Source organism: Suncus etruscus, chromosome 6, assembly GCF_024139225.1.
Source record: "Suncus etruscus isolate mSunEtr1 chromosome 6, mSunEtr1.pri.cur, whole genome shotgun sequence".
NCBI lineage: Eukaryota > Metazoa > Chordata > Mammalia > Eulipotyphla > Soricidae > Suncus > Suncus etruscus.
The window spans coordinates 26,740,083-26,758,950 of NC_064853.1; the positions used below are offsets into that span (position 1 = coordinate 26,740,083).

At 44.6% G+C, this 18,868-nt stretch overlaps 1 protein-coding gene across 2 annotated transcripts in view; it reads left to right on the forward strand.

Annotated features, from left to right (window-relative positions):
• The first annotated feature begins 2,971 nt into the window (after positions 1–2,971).
• EPS15 (epidermal growth factor receptor pathway substrate 15) overlaps positions 2,972–18,868 on the forward strand; it is a 169,472-nt gene continuing 153,575 nt past the window's right edge. For both annotated transcript variants that reach the window (XM_049774674.1, XM_049774675.1), the window contains exon 1: positions 2,972–3,144. In XM_049774674.1, coding sequence (XP_049630631.1) covers positions 3,112–3,144 — 33 coding nt within the window. In that variant the 5' untranslated portion in view covers positions 2,972–3,111. The remainder of the gene's footprint in view (positions 3,145–18,868) is intronic.

Here is an 18,868-nt window from a genome sequence, read left to right on the forward strand (position 1 = left end):
ACAGTCATTGATGTGTCCTTTAAATATTTTTTTCAGGCCTTTTTTTTTTTTTGAGTTTGAATTTCACTCTCATTCCCTGTTGCATATAATATTTTCAATTTAAACCAGAATCAGTGAGCTGATTTAAAAAAAAGCCAGTACAAATTATTGTTGGTTGGGAAGGGTCCTGAGCAAATCCCATTAGATGATTTTTAGCTATTTTTTTTTTCTTGCTGAAAGTTCTGATTATTATTTTATAGCCAAGGCCCAGGTCTGCTTTAAGTGGTCCTTATACTATTTATAAAATATTTGTTTGATTTCTGTACTACTGTATATAAAAACATATGTAAGCTGTGAAAAAGTAATCTTTTTGTTTTTCTGTTTCTTTGTTTGTTTGTTTTGGAGTTATCCTCAGCGGTGCTCAGGTCCTGGTGGATTGGGTTACTATATGGGACCTCAAGGATTGAACCCAGGTCCACCATGTCCTGTACAGTCACGTGCCCTACTCACCCTACTATCTCTCGGATCTCCAAAATGCAGTCTTATAAAAAATAATCTTGTATAAATTTAAGTACAAGTCTTTGATCAAATTTAACAACTGCTTGCTTTTCCTGATTCTTCTGTACAGTTGAAAATTCCTATTACAGGCTTTTTTTCATATGTCTTAAATAGGTCACTTAAGACTGTTTTGCTGGGGCCGGATCAATAGCACAGCAGTAGGGCATTTGCCTTGCATACAGCCAAGTCAGGACAGACCTCAGTTCGATTCCCAGCATCCCATATGGTCCCCTGAGCACTGCCAGGTGTGGCAAACAAACAAATAAAAAAGATTCTTTTTTTTGTTTTGTTTTTTGTTTTTTTGGTCATACCCAGCAGCACTCGGGGGTTACTCCTGGCTCTACGCTGCCGGGTGTGACCCAAAAAACAAAAACAAAAACAAATTCAAGTAGAAATATTAAGAGTTTTAACACATATATATATATATATGTATATATATGTCTCAATATCTTCTATTCTTTGTTGAGTTGAAAAAAGAATGGTCGAAGGAGTCTTGCTTGAATAAATAAGTGGTTGTTTCTTAATCCTGTATGGTTTGAAATCTTTATGTTTGGACCTTGTTGAAGAGGATCCCTTGAGTTTCTGGAGTAATTTCTGAGATAGTTTGCCTGTGGTGGCAATGATTAAAAACCTTTGGTTGGGCTAACTCATCAGGCTCTTATTCAGTTGACCCAACTAGGGATGGCTGTGATAAGGTAACAGTGGTGCAGGCCTGATAGAGTTGTGGTTTGCAACACTGCTGAGAAAGAATGGCTAATTTTAAGCAAAAAAAATTTTTTTTTCTAAGTCTGACTCTGTACTGAACTAAACTATGAGAGGGATGTAGTAGTCAGACACTCTGTCCTCAAGGAGTTTTATGGTCTAGGGAGTCGATAAAAGTCTTCAACTAACTCTTTAAAACATGGCAGAGTGAGATAAGTATAATTTCAGAGCAACTAAGAGGTGGAGTGGAGGATTTCATAGAAGGCTTCTTGGAGTCCATTGCTTATAACCAAGTCTTTAAAAAGTGAGAATTTCATGTAATAGTTGGTTATTTATTCACAGGAGAAAGTATGGGGTTGTGTTATGTTTAAATCAGACAACAATGGCATACTCTGTGGAGTAGTAGTATTAATGAGAAGGGTCCAACGAGAGAGAAATGTTTCAGAAATAACTTCTGGCCAGTTCCTAGTTTAGGAGTGGGGGTCTGGAGATGGAAACCATCGTTAGAGTAAATGCTGAAAAGAGAAGTTAGGGCCGGAGAGAAAGCATGGAGGTAAGGCGTTTGCCTTGCATTTGCAGAAGGACGATGGTTCGAATTCCGGCATCCCATATGGTCCCCGAGCCTTCCAGGAGTGATTTATGAACACAGAGCCAGGAGTAACCCCTGAGCACCACCCGGTGTGACAAAGGGAAAAAAAAAAAAAAAAAAAAAAAGGAGAGTTGCAACTCTGACTTGGAGAGTTTAGGAGAAGTTTTATAGTGGACCCCATAAATGAGTGGAAAAGATGGGAGGAGTCATGCCAGGTGGCCTGTGGGAGGAGGCAGGAGTGTTGCCAACAGCAGAGGTTTCCTAGGGCTTTTCCTTGAATAGCGTGACAGGCCCAGAAACTATTCTTTTCTCTTCCCAGCTATATTTGGTCTGGGGGAGAGAGAGAGAATCACTTATAAATCTTTTTCAGTGTATACCTTAACAGTAGAGGGTGGAAGGAAAATATTGGGAGTCAGACCTGGATTCTAATCCGGATATGGAAGCAATAAACAGGAGAACGAATGTCAGACACTTCCATGCTAGTTTCCTTATTTGTGCAGTTGTCCTGTGTTTCAGTTCCTCCATTTATGAAAAAAAAAAAAAAAGTCTAGCACAGATCCTGTACACACACACACACACACACCCCTGTTCTCCTTTCCCAACATGATTCATTTACTGTCAGCAATCTGGATTTGGGGCAATATCTGCTCCAACCGTTCTAAAAATTCACAGTAAGGAGGCTTCCTTCACATTTTACAGTTCAGATTCCTATTCTGTTTGTTTGCTTTTAGTTTTTGGGCCACACCTGGCAGCGTTTAGGGGTTAATCCTGGCTCTACACTCAGAAATCACTCCTGGCAGGCTCTGGGGGACCATATGGGAAGCCGGGATTCGAACCTCCGTCCTTCTGCATGCAAGGCAAACGCGCTACCTCCGTGCTATCTCTCCAGCCCCCCAGATCCCTATTCTGGAGGAGTCACCTTCAGCCTGTCCGGTCCACCTACGTGGGAGAATCCGTGCCGGGTGTTTTGAAGACCGGTGTTTTGAAGAACTCCGATCCGGAGGCTCTAAAGTCCAGATCCGGGATGTAGACGGCGCCGCCGCGTCCTGAGCGAGTGTGGGCGTGGCCTGCCGGGGCGGGGGCGTGGCCTGCCGGCGCGGCGCGCGCGGGGGGGGGGCGGAGGAGGAGGGAAGTTGTGGAAGTTCGGGCCGAGCCGCGCCCGCCCGCTCGGCCTCGCCTCCGGCCGCTCCCTCCGCCTCCGCCTCCTCCCCGCCCCGAGCCCGAGCCCGAGCCCCGTCCGCCCGGGCGTCTTTCCTTCCCCGGCCGTGCATGATGGAAACACCATGGCTGCGGCGGCCCAGCTCTCCCTGACACAGGTAACGCCGCCGGGCGCGCGCCCCTCCTCCCCCAGCGGCCGGCGGGCAGTTCAGCGGCGCTTCCCTCGGGCGGGCGCGCGTGTGCGCGTGTGCGGAGCGACGGGGCTCGGGGTCGGCGCCGGTCCGAGCCGGTTCTGCCCCGCGCCGAGGCACGGGGCGCCCCGGCCCCGCCCCTGCGGAGAGGACGCTGCCCGCCGCGGCCCCTCAGACCGGTTCGGCCCGGACGGGACCGCCGCAGTCCGGCTCGGCCCGGCGCGACTCGCTCCGGCCCCCACCCCGCCCACCCCACCCCACCCAGGAAGTGCCCTCCTTCCGGCCGCGCCTCGGGCCAGGCGCAGGTGAGCTCCCGGGGAGCTCGCGCCCTGCAGCATCCATCCGTCGCGCCGCCCGCCGCCTCCTTCCCCGTCCCCGTCCCGCCCGCCCTGGGCTTGGGACTTCCGCGGGCTTCCTTTTCCTTCCTCGTCCTCACACTTGGCCCAAGCAAGCGCGGGGCTCGCCTCCCTTCAGGGCGCCTCTTGCCGAGGAGGGTCTCGTCCTCCTCTTCCTCTGAACCTGCTTGCTAGTAGTCCCCCCAAGTTAGTAGTCTTGGAATCCAGCCCCCCAAGTTTCCCCCTTCTCCGAGATCAAGACTTTTTCATTTCAGTCTCTTCCCGCGGCTCTTTCCAATCCCAGCGAATGACAGCTAGAGAGACGGGGGATGCAGGTGTCTCAGGTGGGACGGACAGGCACGACTCTGAGATATCATTCTGGGGGGAATCCGCCATCGGCGGCCCCCCGAGTGCTTGCTTGCTTGCTTCCTTCTGGGCTGGCCCCTGGGCTGTCCAGATCCCTCTGCACCGTCATCTCTCCTGGAGCCTCCTCATGCACTTCTCCACAAGTGCAGGTAGAGGATTGGAAGCCTCTCTGGAAGTGCAGGCTGGTTGCGGGCACTGGCTGGCACCTGTTGGTCCTTTCCCTGTGTACCGCTCATTCCCGCCTTCGCAGCCTGTTCTCTCTCTCTCTCTCTCTCTCTCTCTCTCTCTCTCTCTCTCTCTCTCTCTCTCTCTCTCTCTCTCTCTCTCCCTCCTCTCTGTCTCTCTCTCAGTCTCGCTGTCTCTCTCTGTCTCTGTGTCTCCCCCCCCTATTTCCCCTCCCCCCCCCTTTTCCCGGGCTGGTGGAGCTAGCTGTTAGCAAAGTCGCGTCCCGACCTTCCCCGCTTTGCCTGCCCATGCTGTCTCCTGCCACCTTGTAGTATTTTCCTTGGCTTGGGTTTATCCAAAGCTGTGACACTGTAGGACGTGCATTTGGACCCTAGAGTTGTCTGTGTTGGAATATCTAGCTAGAGGCTTTGGGACGTTTTCCAGTGCGTGTGTGTATGTGTGTAGGAAAAAAGTCCCACCCCTCCTTCAGGAACCAGGCAGGGGTCACGTATAAAACATGTGCCACCAGTTAGAGAATGAGGAATGGGGCCGGGGTGTGGCTCCGTGGTAGAGCGATGCATTCCTTGTCCGGGCGAGGTGCTAGGTTCGATCCTTAGCACCACAAGTGGGTGTTGGTGGGGCTGCCAGAAACATGTTTGGTGGATGGGCATGAAGAATTCGAACCCTGCTCACACTTTTGGTGGGAGATGGCAGTCTTTTCAGTGAAGTCTGTTCGTTTTCCAGCTGACTTGATGCTGCTTCTCTCATTTTGATAAGCAGCTAATGCAGGAAGAATCTTTGGAATGTGGTAGTTCAGTTTTGGTGAATATCTCTTTCTAAGGGACCTAGAAACTCATCTTTGACTTTCAGGCGTTCACTTTTCATGAGTTGAGTCTAATCAGTGGCATAAAACAGGATCTGTGTTGCCAGGCTGTTGCTCTCTGACCCTGTTGGCCAATCGGGGCAGGAGTTTTCCCTTGAAAATTGTGTTCTCTTGCAGACTTTCATACATTTGCTTCATAGTTGTGTGCAAATTTGAATCTCAGGATAAAACTGTTTTTAGTTTCTATTTGCTGTCTAGAGATTTTCTGGAAAATCTGGGACTTTTCACCATGTTTTTACAGTAACATAGATTCTTGAGATATTATGTATGTTGAGGGCCTCCCCTGCAGTGCTTGGGGTGATATTTAGCAGTTTTCCACCCACTGAACTTCACTATTAAGTGCTAGGGCCCAAGGATGATGTTGCTGCTTCAGTGCTGAGATGCTGGCTTCCAATAAGACCCAACCCAGAGGCCGGAGAGATAGCATGGAGGTAGAGCGTTTGCCTTGCATGTAGAAGGACGGTGGTTCGAATCCTTGCATCCCATATGGTCCTCCCCTCCCCCGTGCCTGCCAGGAGTGATTTCTGAGCTTAGAGCCAGGAGTAACCCCTGAGTGCTGCTGGTGTGACCTCACCCCCAAAGGCAAAAACCCCACCCAGTGCTTAGGGACTTTCAGATCTACACCCCAGAGAACTGAATGGCAGTGTTTGGAACTAGGTTCCCCCCCCCCCCCACACATGCAAAGTATGTATACCTAACTCCTGTGCTCTAGCTCCAATTCTGAGGTTTATAATTAAAATGAAATGTGCTCTGCATCAAAACCATATTGTAACCATGCTACCTAAACTACATAAAAGTGCAGAATAAATACTGAATCAGTAGTATTCTTTCAGTATCTCATATGAAATAATATACATTGATGTTTCACTTATAGTGATGATTCAAATAATTAAATCAAAATATATTAATTTTATGATAATTAAGAGGCTATAAGATTCTTAATATTCCTCCACTGGAACAGGGGCCTCCCATGTAATATATGCATGGTACCATTGAGCTCTGTGTCTAGCTTCTAATAATTTGTATTTTGTTTTTGGCTTTGGATTTTCTTTTTTCCTGGTGGAAGGATACATCAGGAGAGGTGCTTAGTGTTAACTCTTGGCTCTGCGCTTAAGGATCACTCTTGTGTGCGTTTGTGTGCTTCTGTGTTCATATGGGATGGTAGGATGGTCAAACCCTAGTTGGGCTTCATACCAGGCAAGTACCTTACCTGCTGTCTTATATACTTCTTAGATATAAAATAAAGGTATAAGTTTGAGAACTTTCTCGGGTGTTACTCTACTTTAACGTGACTTACTGCTATTCAAAACGTGGCTGATTTGCCTGAAAAAAAAATCAAATTTCTCTAACCCGTTTGAGGCAAATAAACAGGTTTCAGTTTCACTATCAAATCTATTTATGTTACACTCTTCTCTCCAGCATACATGCTTAGAAATAGATTTACTCAAGTGAAAGATCTTCCAAAGACATTTTCATTCATTTATCTCCCTTAATGCCCATCTGGAAGAGAGTGATTAATAGCTCTGTATCTTATGAATGACTGAACATTCAGAAGAGCTTTTTGACAGTTACAAAGATTAAAAGATGCTGAAGTTAGTTTTTGCCTCTGGTTATGAAATAATAATGGTTTTGAGTAGGTTCAGTCATTCAACAAATAATTGCTTAGTACCTGTTAAATATTGGGTACTGTAATAAGATTGTCTTTTTCATGTTTTAGTCTTTATTATTAAATGAAACTGATGGTTGGGGAAAATATGTCAAATATTTTACTTCTTTTCCTCTCTGCCAACCAACTTTCCCACTCCCCAACCATAAAAGTAAATAACCTAAATTATCATGCTCTAATTCATAGAGAAGATAGAATTTAGGAACAATGGAATGTTATTTCCAGTCCTAGCTCTAAACTAACTGCATCGCATGGTCTCCAAGCCTGTTTTCTTTAATATTTATCCAAGAAATAACTGTTAAACATTCCTTTATGTCTATGACTTATTCTAGACACTAAGGATATATATATATATGTGTTGTATGTGTATATATATTACTATATGTTACTTTTACATTGGTTTACAAAGTTTAGAATACAATTGTTTAGAGACATTTAGAGTTTCAACGTCAATCCCACCACCAGAGTTACCTTCACTTCACCATTGTCCCCAGTATCTCCTTCCCACCTTCCCAACCCGCCCCCTTAGCAGGCACAAGATAAGTTATGTTGCTTACTACAACTAAATGGTTAGTGGAATTACTGAAAAATAAGTAAAAGGAAATTTATGAAAATTGTTATAAATTGAGTCATTGGCTGAGGGTTTACTGAGCTGTTGCTAGCTGAGCCGTCTGCATTGTTTTTGTTTATTGAGCTTAGTTGGCTTCTATGCTACTTTCCCATCTAATCTGGTGTGTTCTTACGGGGCTGTCAATATTGAGGAATTTGCAAATGCCACTCAGGAACTCCAGGATCTGTGGATCTGGGCCATGGCTTTACATGGTATGGGTGTGGCTGTTACTGTGGAGTGTGGGGGTGGCTACCCTAGATTCTGCAGGGCAGGGAGGACACTGAGGATACTCTAATGAATAAAACAGGAAACAATTCTTGGAGTGTGTTGATAAGACATGGGGATTGCTTTAAGTTAGCAGATTTAAGGATCTTTCCAATTAGCATTTTATTTTATAATTCATATCCTATAATTTGTAGATCTGATAGATGATAGATACTTACTTGGGATACTTTAGCACTTGTTTCAGCAGTCTTCTCTAGATGTTCTACTTTTTTCATTTCAATAAGAAATAATTACTTCTATTACCATATATATATATATATATAATTTGTTTTCTTCCATGCCTAGTGGTACTCAGGGGTTACTTACTCCTGTCTTTATGCTCAGAAATTGCTCCTGGCAGGCTTTGGGGACCATATGGGATACTGGGGATCGAATCCAGGTCTGTCCTGGGTGGGCTGTGTGCAAAGCAAATGACCTATTGCTGTGCTATCACTCTGGCCTAGATTTAAATTTTTTTTTTTGGGTCACACCCGGCAGTGCTCAGGGGTTACTCCTGACTCTATGCTTAGAAATCGCTGCTGCCAGGCTCAGGGACCATATGGGATGCCGGGATTCAAACCACCGACCTTTTGCCTGCAAGGCAAAAATGCCTTATCTCCATGCTATCTCTCCGGCCCCTGGATTTAAAATATTTTTAAAATAATTTTTGTTAGAGTTATAAAATTATTTATTAATAATTCAGGCATACAATGTTCCAACACCAGTCCCTTCAGCAACATCACTTCACTCCATCAATGTCCCCAGTTTTCCTTTAGTCTCCAGCCTGCCTCTACAGAAGACTCTTTTTCACTTCATCTTTGATCCCTTAAATCCATTGTCAAGCTTCCTACTGAAGAACAGTTCTGCTCTTTCTGTTGCCTTTTGTGCTTTGCTATTTCTTTATGGAGTTTCTTTATATCCCTCATATGAGAGAGATCATTCTGTGTCAGTCCCCTTTCTCTCTGACTAACTTCACTCATCATACTAGATCCATCCACATGGCAGCAAATTGCATGATTTTATGCTGCCAAGTAGTTTTCCATTGTATAAATCTACCATTATTTATCCAAACCTCTGTTCTTGGGCACTTGGGTTGTTTCCAGATTTTGGCTATTGTGAATAGTTCTACAATGAGCATAGGAGTGCAGATGTCTTTTCTGGATTGTGCTTTTGGAACCTTACATTCCAAAGGAGTGGAATTGCTGGGTCCAAGGAATCCAGAGTGGGATTCTTTTTTTTTTTTTTTTTTTTTTTTTTGTTTTTTGGGCCACACCCGGTGACGCTCAGGGGTTACTCCTGGCTATGCGCTCAGAAGTCGCTCCTGGCTTGGGGGACCATATGGGACGCCGGGGGATCGAACCGCGGTCTGTCTCCTAGGCTAGCGCAGATAAGGCAGGCACCTTACCTCGAGCGCCACCGCCCGGCCCCGGAGTGGGATTCTAAGGAGTAAACCAACAGTACAAGGAATGGGATTTCTTTTCTTTATTTTTTATTTTTCTTTATTTTTTGTTTTTGGGCCACACCCGATGACGCTCAGGGGTTGGATACTCCTGGCTATGTGCTCAGAAATCGCTTCTGGTTTGGGAACCATATGGGACACTGGGGAATTGAACCATAGGCTGGTGTGGGCAAGACAGACACCTTAACCCTTGCACCACTGCTCTGGCCTCAGGAATGGATTTCTGAGTCTTATGAAATTCAGTTTCCTTTTTTTTTTTTTTTTCGGTTTTTTGGGCCACACCGTTTGATGCTCAGGGGTTATCCCTGGCTAAGCACTCAGAAGTTGTCCCTGGCTTGGGGGACCATGTGGGACGCCGGGGGATTGAACCGAGGTCCTTCCTTGGCTAGCTCTTGCAAGGCAGACACCTTACCTCTAGTGCCACCTTGTTGGCCCCTGTTTCCATTTTTGATTTTTTGTTTTTGTTTTTGTTTTTGGGCCACATCTGGAGGCGCTCAGGGGTTACTCCTGGCTCTGTGCTCAGAAATCACTCCTGGCAAGCATGGGGGACCATATTGGATATCGGGAATTGAACCACCGTCAGTCCTGGATCAGCCACATGCAAGGCAAATGCCCTATTACAGTGTTAGCTCTCTGGCCCCTCAATTGCCATTTTTTTTTTTTTTTTGAGTAATGACCATATTGACTTCTGAAAAGGCTGGAATTTGATTTCTAAAAAAAGAGCAGTCAACATTTTTTTTTTTTTTTTGGGCCACACCCGGCGGTGCTCAGGGGTTTCTCCTGGCTCTATGCTCAGAAATAGCTTTTGGCAGGCACCGGGGACCATATAGGACTCAGGGATTCCAACCAACCACCTTAGGTCCTGGATCTGCTGCTTGCAAGGCAAACAAACGCTGCTGTGCTATCTCTCTCAACATTTCTATAGTAAATTGAGGGTCCCTCTTTTCACATGTTCTTTCAAGTACTGTTCTTTAGATGAATGCCAATCTCTTTAGTGTAAGGTGTTATCTCATTTTGATTTGCATTTCCATTATAAGTGATATTAGCGAAATGATTAGCATGTTTTTCATATGCCTTTTGGCCATTTGTATGTCTCTTCTTTTTTCATTTGTATCTTTCTTTTTCTTTTTTTTTTTTTGGGGGGGGGGCCACACCCGGCTCTCTGCTCAGAAATAGCTCCTGGCAGGCACGGGGGACCTTATGGGACACTGGGATTCGAACCAACCACCTTTGGTCCTGGATCGGCTGCTTGCAAGGCAAACGCCGTTGTGTTATCTCTCCAGCCTCATTTGTATATCTTTGAGGAAATTTTAGTCCATCTCTTCTCCACATTTTTTGATAGGATTAGATGATTTTTCTTGCAGAGCTCTACCGGTGTTTTTTATATTTTTATTGTTCTATATTAGATGTGTGGCAAAAAGTTTTTCCCAGTCTATGGCCTGCCTTTGTATTCTAATCATCATTTTTGAGGTGCAGAAGTTTCTTAATTTAATGTAAAATAAGCCCTCTTGTTATGAAATTACCCCATTTCCAACCCCAAGGGAATGGGCCTGAAGAAGCAGAATGGACCTGAAGCTGCCAAGAACTAATAAACCGGGACCAGAGAGATAGCATGGAGGTAGGGCGTTTGCCTTGCATGCAGAAGGATGGTGGTTCGAATCCCCAGGAGTGATTTTCTTTCTTTCTTTCTTCCTTTCTTTCTTCCTTTCTTTCTTCCTTTCCTTTCCTTTCCTTTCCTTTCCTTTCCTTTCCTTTCCTTTCCTTTCCTTTCCTTTCCTTTCCTTTCCTTTCCTTTCCCTTCCCCTTCCCCTTCCCCTTCCCCTTCCCCTTCCCTTCCCTTCCTTTCCTTTTCCTTTTCCTTTTCCTTTTCCCTCTCCTCTCCTCTCCTCTCCTCTCCTCTCCTCTCCTCTCCTCTCCTCTCCTCTCCTCTCCTCTCCTCTCCTCTCCTCTCCTCTCCTCTCCTCTCCCTCCCCTCCCCTCCCCTCCCCTCCTCTCCCCTCCTCTCCCCTCCCCTCCCCTCCCCTCTCCTCCCCTCCCCTCCCCTCCCCTCCCACCCCTCTCCTCCCCTCCCCTCTCCTCCCCTCCCCTCTCCTCCCCTCCCCTCTCCTCCCCTCCCCTCCCCTCCCCTCCCTCCCCTCTCCTCCCCTCTCCTCTCCTCTCCTCCCCTCCCCTCCCCTCCCCTCCCCTCCCCTCCCCTCCCCTCTCCTCTCCTCTCCTCTCCTCCCCTCTCCTCCCCTCCCCTCTCCTCTCCTCTCTTTTCCTTTCTCTTCTCCTCTCCTCTCCTCTCCTCTCCTCTCCTCTCCTCTCCTCTCCTCTCCTCTCCTCTCCTCTCCTCTCCTCTCCTCTCCTCTCCTCTCCCCTCCTCTCCCCTCCTCTCCCCTCCTCTCCCCTCCTCTCCTCTCCTCTCCCCTCCTCTCCCCTCCTCTCCCCTCCCCTCCCCTCCCCTCCCCTCCCCTCCCCTCCCCTCCCCTCTCCTCTCCTCCCCTCTCCTCTCCTCCCCTCCCCTCCCCTCTCCTCTCCTCTCCTCTCCTCTCCTCTCCTCTCCTCTCCTCTCCTCTCCTCTCCTCTCCTCTCCTCTCCTCTCCTCTCCTCTCCTCTCCTCTCCTCTCCCCTCCTCTCCCCTCCTCTCCTCTCCTCTCCTCTCCTCTCCCCTCCTCTCCCCTCCTCTCCCCTCCCCTCCCCTCCCCCCTCCCCTCCCCTCCCCCCTCCCCTCCCCTCCCCTCTCCTCCCCTCCCCTCCCCTCCCCTCCTCTCCTCTCCTCTCCTTGGTTTTGGGTCACACCCTGCAGGCAGCGCTCAGGGGTTACTCCTGGCTCTATGCTCAGAAATTGCTCCTGGCAGTCTGGGGGACCCTATGGGATGCCGGAATTCATTTGAACCTCCCTTCTCCGTCCTTTTGTGTCTAAGGCAAACCCCTTTTGGCTGTGCTGTCTCTTCGGCCCCAGGAGCGATTTCTGAAGAGAGCCAGGACCTGAGACTGCACTGGCTGTGCTGTCTCTTTGGCACCAAGGAGCGATTTCTGAATAGAGCCAGGACCTGAGACTGCGCGGTGTGACCCCCCCCCCAAAAAAAAAAGAATTAATAAACTAAGCCAGCCAGTATGGAGAAAATAATGAAGTCAGTAGCTTTTCACCTCCTGGTCTCTGCCCCAAGCCAGACTGACCTTTCTTTATTAAACCAGTACAAATTCACCTGGAGGTTAGGAGATGAGAGACAAGAGTAAGAGTATGTATCCAGGTGGATTTTTACAAGTCAGAGGCTTGGTGAAAATAAAGAGGAAATTGGGGGAACACCTTTGTTTTGAGTAATAGCAGGGTGTCAACTAATGTAGTCTTATTTGTTTATCATTGATTCCACTTGTTGGTCAGTGATTTCTCATCCTTAAAGATGCCTTTAAGCTCAATGTCATAGAGACTTCTCTAGTATTTTCCTCCAAGTATCGAATGGATTCTAGTTTGATATCAAGATCTTTAATCCATTTTGAATTTTTTTTGGCATGGTGTTAGAAAGAGGTCTGAGTTAATATTTTTATTGCATATGACTGGCCTGTGAAATTCAGGAATGTTTTATTTCTTTGAGAAATGCCATGTGCTTTCTTATAGAGACTGTATTGAATATGTAATATTTAGGGAAGTATTATCATTTTGACTATGTTAATTCTCCCAATTCATGAGAAGGGGATTTGTTTCCATTTCCTAATGTCTTCTACTAGTTAAGAAGTGTTGGGCCTGGAGAGATAGCACAGCGGCTTTTGCCTTGCAAGCAGCTGATCCAGGACCAAAGGTGGTTGGTTCGAATCCCGGTGTCCCATATGGTCCCCCGTGCCTGCCAGGAGCTACTTCTGAGCAGACAGCCAGGAGTAACCCCTGAGCACCGCCGGGTGTGGGGCCCCCCCCAAAAAAAAAGAAGTGTTTTATAGTTTCCTTTATGTAGGTCTTTCATCTCTTTAGGTAAGCCAATTCCTAGGTACTTGATTTTCTGAGGCACAATTATGAGTGGGATTGATTTTTTTTAAATATCTCTTATTTCATTATTTGTGTATAGAAAACTATGAGCTTTTGTGTTAATTTTGTAGCCTGCTACCTTACTATATAAATTCATTGTTTCTAGGAGCTCTTTTGTAGATTCTTTTTTTCCCCTTTTCGGGCCACACCCTGTGATGCTCAGGGGTTACTTCTGGCTATGCACTCAGAAATGGCTCCTGGCTCTGGGGATCATATGGGATGCCAGAGATCGAACCAAGGACTGTCCTAGATTGGCCGTGTGCAAGGCAAATTTGTAACCACTATGCTCTCGCTCCGGCCCTCTTTTGTAGATTCTTAAGTTTTTTTTCCCTAAATATAGTAAAGACTTGACTTCTTCCTTTTCTATCTGGATGCCCTTGATATCTTTTCCTTGCTTAATTGCTCTGGCAAGTACTTTCAATACTATATTGAATAGAAGTGGTGAAAGTAGGCAAACCTTGTCTTATATCTGATCTTAGAGGAAAGGTTTTTAGTTTTTCTCCAATGAGTGAAATGTTTGCAGTGAGCTTGTGGTAAATGGTTTTGATTGTGTTGAAGAAAGTTCCTTCAATTACCATTTTATTGGGAGTTTATATCATGAATGCTTTTTCTGCATCTATTGATATGATTTTTATTTTTTCTTTTATTGGTATGGTATATTATGTTGATTGACTTGCATATGTTAAACTAAGTGGGATGAACCCCACTTAGTCATGGTGTATAGTCTTTCTTATGAAATGCTGGATTCAGTTTGCTAGTATTCTTTTGAGGACCTTTGCATCTGTGTTCATCAGGGATATTGAGTTTTAAAAAAGTTATTTCAGTGACCATTTGTTCAAACCTGTATTCCTAATAACAATAATAGTGTTTGCTTTTGAGTGTTATTTTATGCCAGGAAATTTGGTTCTCTTGATTTTACAAATGTGGGAAGTAATGTACATAAACTAGTAAGTGGTTGCTCTTAAGTTTTCAGCCAAGATCTGTCGCACTATAGAAGCTTTCATTGTACGTTTTTATGTGCTAGATGCTTGGCATATCCAATGTTCCCTGTTTTTTTTTTTAATTTTCTTTTTTGGGCACATGCACTATTGTGTAATAAACTTCTTGAGGATGGAAACTGTGGCCTTTGCCTCTGAACCCCCAGGGTGTTTCATGGTATTTTGACAATACTGTTGTGGATATATGAATAGTGCTCTTGTTGAAATAAAGGTTTATATTTTATATTAATATGGCATGGTATCAAGATTTTTAGCAGTTAACTTATATGTTGAAGTTTTTTCTTTTTAAAAAATTTTGGGTCATGCCTGTTGGTGCTTAGTTTACTCCTGGCTCTGTGCTCAAGGATTACTCCTAGTGGATTTGAGAAACCACATGCACTGTCAGGGATCAATCCCAGGTTAGCCATGTACAGAACAAGCGCCTTACCCCTGTACTTTTGCTCTGGCCCCAGAAGTTTTCTATTTAATTTAGAAGATCAAAATTTGGAAGATCAAAAAATTTTTTGTTTGGGCCAGAGAAATAGCATGGAGGTAAGGAGTTTGCCATGCATACAGAAGGACGGTGGTTTGAATCCTGGCATTCCATATGGTCCCCTGAGCCTGCCAGGAGTGATTTCTGAGCATAGAGCCAGGAGTAACCCCTGAACGTTGCTGGATGTGATCCAAAACCAAAAAAAAAAAAAAAAAAAAAGACTGCATGTGTTTTAGGCTTAAATGATCAAGACTTATACCAGTGAAAGTGGCCTATATCAGAATGGCTAGGAATGGGGTTTGGAATGTGACTCAGTGGTAGAGCATATTCCTTGCTTGTGTGAGGTGCTTAATTTAGTGCCTGGAGCCGACTGCCAGAGACTGGTACTTCTCATACTCTGTTGGTGGGAATGTAAATTGTTCCAGCTTTGGAAATCAGTATGGAGAATTCTCATTACTCTAAGATTCTACCAAAGGATCCATTAATTCTTCTAGGTATATCTATATCCAAAGAACACAAAACATTATCTTAAAGAGATATTCAAAGAACTCTTGTTCTTGCAGCTCTGTTTACTATAAGTGTTACTTTTAACAATAAAAACATATTTAAAAGGGCCCGGAGAGATAGCACAGCAGCGTTTGCCTTGCAAGCAGCCGATCCAGGAACAAAGGTGGTTGGTTCGAATCCCGGTGTCCCATATGGTCCCCCGTGCCTGCCAGGAGCTATTTCTGAGCAGATGGCCAGGAGTAACCCCTGAGCAACGCCAGGTGTGGCCCAAAAACCAAAACAAAACAACAACAACAACAAACATCTTTAAAAACGAGATTAAATAAAAATGGGACTAAATAAAAAGAAATCTTAGTCTATGATATAAAGCAGTAAATGATTTTTTTGGGGGGGGGTTGGGTCACACCTGGCAGTGCTCAGGGGTTACTCCTGGCTCTAGCTCAGAAATTGTTCCTGGCAGGCACAGGGACCATATGGGATGTGGGGATTCGAACCACGGTCCTTCTGCATGCAAGGCAAAGCCTTACTTCCATGCCATCTCTCCGGCCCCATTTTTTTTTTTTTTTTTGGAAGAATACTTTTTCTATATACTTGCCACTGAATTTTTTCTTTGTTCTTTTTTTCTCTTCCATTTTATTTTTTAGTTTTTCTTTATATTTTCTTTTGGGGCCAGAGAGATAGGTCATCGGTTCGAATCCCGGTGTCCCATATGGTCCCCCCGTGCCTGCCAGAGCAATTTTTGAGCCTGGAACCAGGAATAACCCCTGAGCACTGCCGGGTGTAACCCAAAACCCACAATAAATAAATAAATAAATAAATATTTTCTTTCTATTTTTTTATAACTTTGCTTTTCCATCATCTTGAAACAAATATATTATGATCAGTTATGTCAACTATGTGATGTATTTTCTTTAAATAAAAAAATAAAAGAATGCTTTTTGTTGTTGTTTTTTTTGGGGAGGGGGAGATGGGGAGACACCCAGCAGCGCTCAGGAGTTACCCCTGTCTCTGCTCAGAAATTACTTCTGGCAGGCTCCGGAGTATGACTGAATGATCACATGAGATGTTGGGGATGGAGCCTGGGTTGGCCTCGTGTATGGCAAACTCCCTACATGTAAAATAAAACTAATGAGTTGTGAGGTCACCCCAGGCACTGTTTCTTTAACCCCAGGCGGACGGGTCTGAAGAAGCAGAGTAGAGGCGAAGAAATAATAAACCAAGCCAGTCAGGAAAGAAACATGGAGCCAGTGGCTTCTGGTTCTCTCTCTGAGAGCCAATCCAAAATACTGATTTTCTTTATTATCCCAGAACAAAATCCACCATGGGATGGGCAGGGCAGAGCAGAGTGATCCAGGTGAGCTTTTACATATCAAAGGAAGATGATGGGGAAAAGCTTTGTTTTGGGTTAATTGCTAGGTTCATCTTACACCTACTTACTTTGCTGTTACTCTGGCCCCAGAATGCTTATGTTTTAAGTTATTTATCAAATCATTTTTATTGAAGTACTGAATTTGTAGTACTGTTAATTATACTTTTTTTTGTTTTGTTTTGTTTTGTTTTGTTTTATTTTGTCTTTAGGCCACAGCCAGTGAGTGGTCTTTAGGGATTTACTCCTGGTTTTGCACTCAGGAATTAACTCCTGGCAGGGTTGGGGGACCATATAGGATGCCAGGGATTGATTGAACCTGGTATGGCTATGTGCAAGGCAAGTGCCTTACCTGCTGTACTATATATCTGCCAGTTCTATTCATTGTACTTTGCATGCATACATCATCCCTACACCACATCCATCACCCACTCACTCATCACCACTTCCCTCCCAGCTTACATGCTGTTCCCATGTAAACTCAGTTCTACAGACAAAATTTTCAGTTCTTTTTTTGGTTTTTGGGCCACACCCGGCGGTGTTCAGGGGATACTCCTGGCTGTCTGCTCAGAAATAGCTCCTGGCAGGCACGGGGGACCATATGGGACACCGGGATTTGAACCAGCCACCTTTGGTCCTGGATCTGCTGCTTGCAAGGCAAACACCGCTGTGCTATCTCTCTGGGCCCAAATTTTCAGTTCTTATCATGACTTTAATCATTTGTTCTCTCTCTCTCTCTCCTGTCTCCCCCCCCCTCTCTCCTCTCCCCTCTCTCCTCTCCCCTCTCCCCTCTCCCCTCTTCCCTCTTCCCTCTCCCCTCTCTCGCTTTTGGGTCACACCTGGTAGCGCTCAGGGGTTACTCTTGGTTCAATGCTCAAAAATCACTCCTGGCAGGCTTGGGCATCATATGGGATGCCAGGATTTGAACCACCTTCCTCCTACATGCAAAGCAAATGCCCTACCTCCAGGCTATTTCTCTGGCCCCTCATTTGTTCTCTTTTTATATTTCTTTTTTATCTCACATATGAGAAATATTTTTTTGGATTTGTGACACATAAACATATAAATTCCAGAAAATTGGAAATAAATAAGTTGGTTAGTAATTTTTTTTTCAAAAATGGTATATAGGTTTACAAATTTGAAAACAAATTAGTGGGGTGGGGCCACACAAAAAAAAAACAACGAATTAGTAACTTTGTGCTCATATTCATGTAAATTTTCAGTTTAAAATTTCAATTTAATTAGATTAATCCTAGAAATGTAAAATTTAGTAAGACTGATGAGAATTAAGAAAATTTTAAGGGGGAAATCTGAATAAGACTTAGAAATATATAAAAGAGGGTTTTTTGTATTTTTTGGGTCACATCCAGCAGTCCTCAGGGGTTATTCCTGACTCTGCACTCAGGAATCCCTCCTGGGCTCACCTGGATTGGACTTGGGTCAGCTGCATTCAAAGCAAGCACCTTACTTGCTCTACTGTCTCTCTAGAAGTGACCCTAGAAGTGTGTTTTATCCAAAGAAAGGAAATGTTGGCTTTATGTTTGAAAATATTATATTACAGATACTGCTTAAATACCTGCACTAATAAGTAAAAGATTATAATAAACATCCCTGCGGATGCTAAAAAACCAAATTTAAAACATATGATCCAGTGGTCCTCAAACTATGGCCTGCGGGTCACATATTGTATTTGTATCTGTTTTGTTTCTTCATTGCAAAATAAGATATATGCAGTGTGCATAAGAATTTGTTCATAAGTTTTGTTTTTACTATAGTCAGACCCTCCAATGGTCTGAGGGACAGTGAACTGGCCCCCTGTTTAAAAAGTTTGAGGACCCCTGGATTAGACAGAACAGTTAATATAAATAAAATATTAATTTGTTATCAAAAATATAGGAAAATCTCTTAGCAAACTAAGAATATACAAACATTTCTCTATTTTTTTTTTTTGTTTTTGGGCCACACCCGGTGACGCTCAGGGGTTACTCCTGGCTGTGCGCTCAGAAATCGCCCCTGGCTTGGGGGAACCATATAGGGACGCTGGGGGAATCAAACCTTGGTCTGTCCTAGGTTAGCACCGGGTAAGGCAAACGCCCTACCACCTTCGTCACCACTCTGGCCCCTGCACAAACATTTCTTAATCGAGTAGAGAGTAATCATAATTGAAAGCCATAATCAATGCTAGGTGTTGAGAGGTTTATCTTATCTTTTAAAAGGAATTGTCTTAATGTTTTATTCCAAGACTGGCTTTAAGGCTAAAATAATAACCTGTCCCTGTCATTTTTTCCAAACCTGAATAATAATCTTGCTGGATAGAGGATTCTTGAAGACTTGTTCATTTCATTGAATTTTGGCATGATATTTCTTCATTCTCTTCTGGCTCATAAAATCTCATTTGATTGATCTGTTGTGAATCTTTTTTTTTTTTTTTTTTTTGGAGCCGGTGTGTCACACCTGGCGGCGCTCATGAGTTATTCCTAGTTCTGTACTCAGAAATCGCTCCTGGCAGGCTCGGGGGACCATGTGGGATGCTGGAATTCGAACCTCCATCTGTCCTGGATCAGCTGTGTGCAAGGCAAATGCCTTACTGTAGTGCT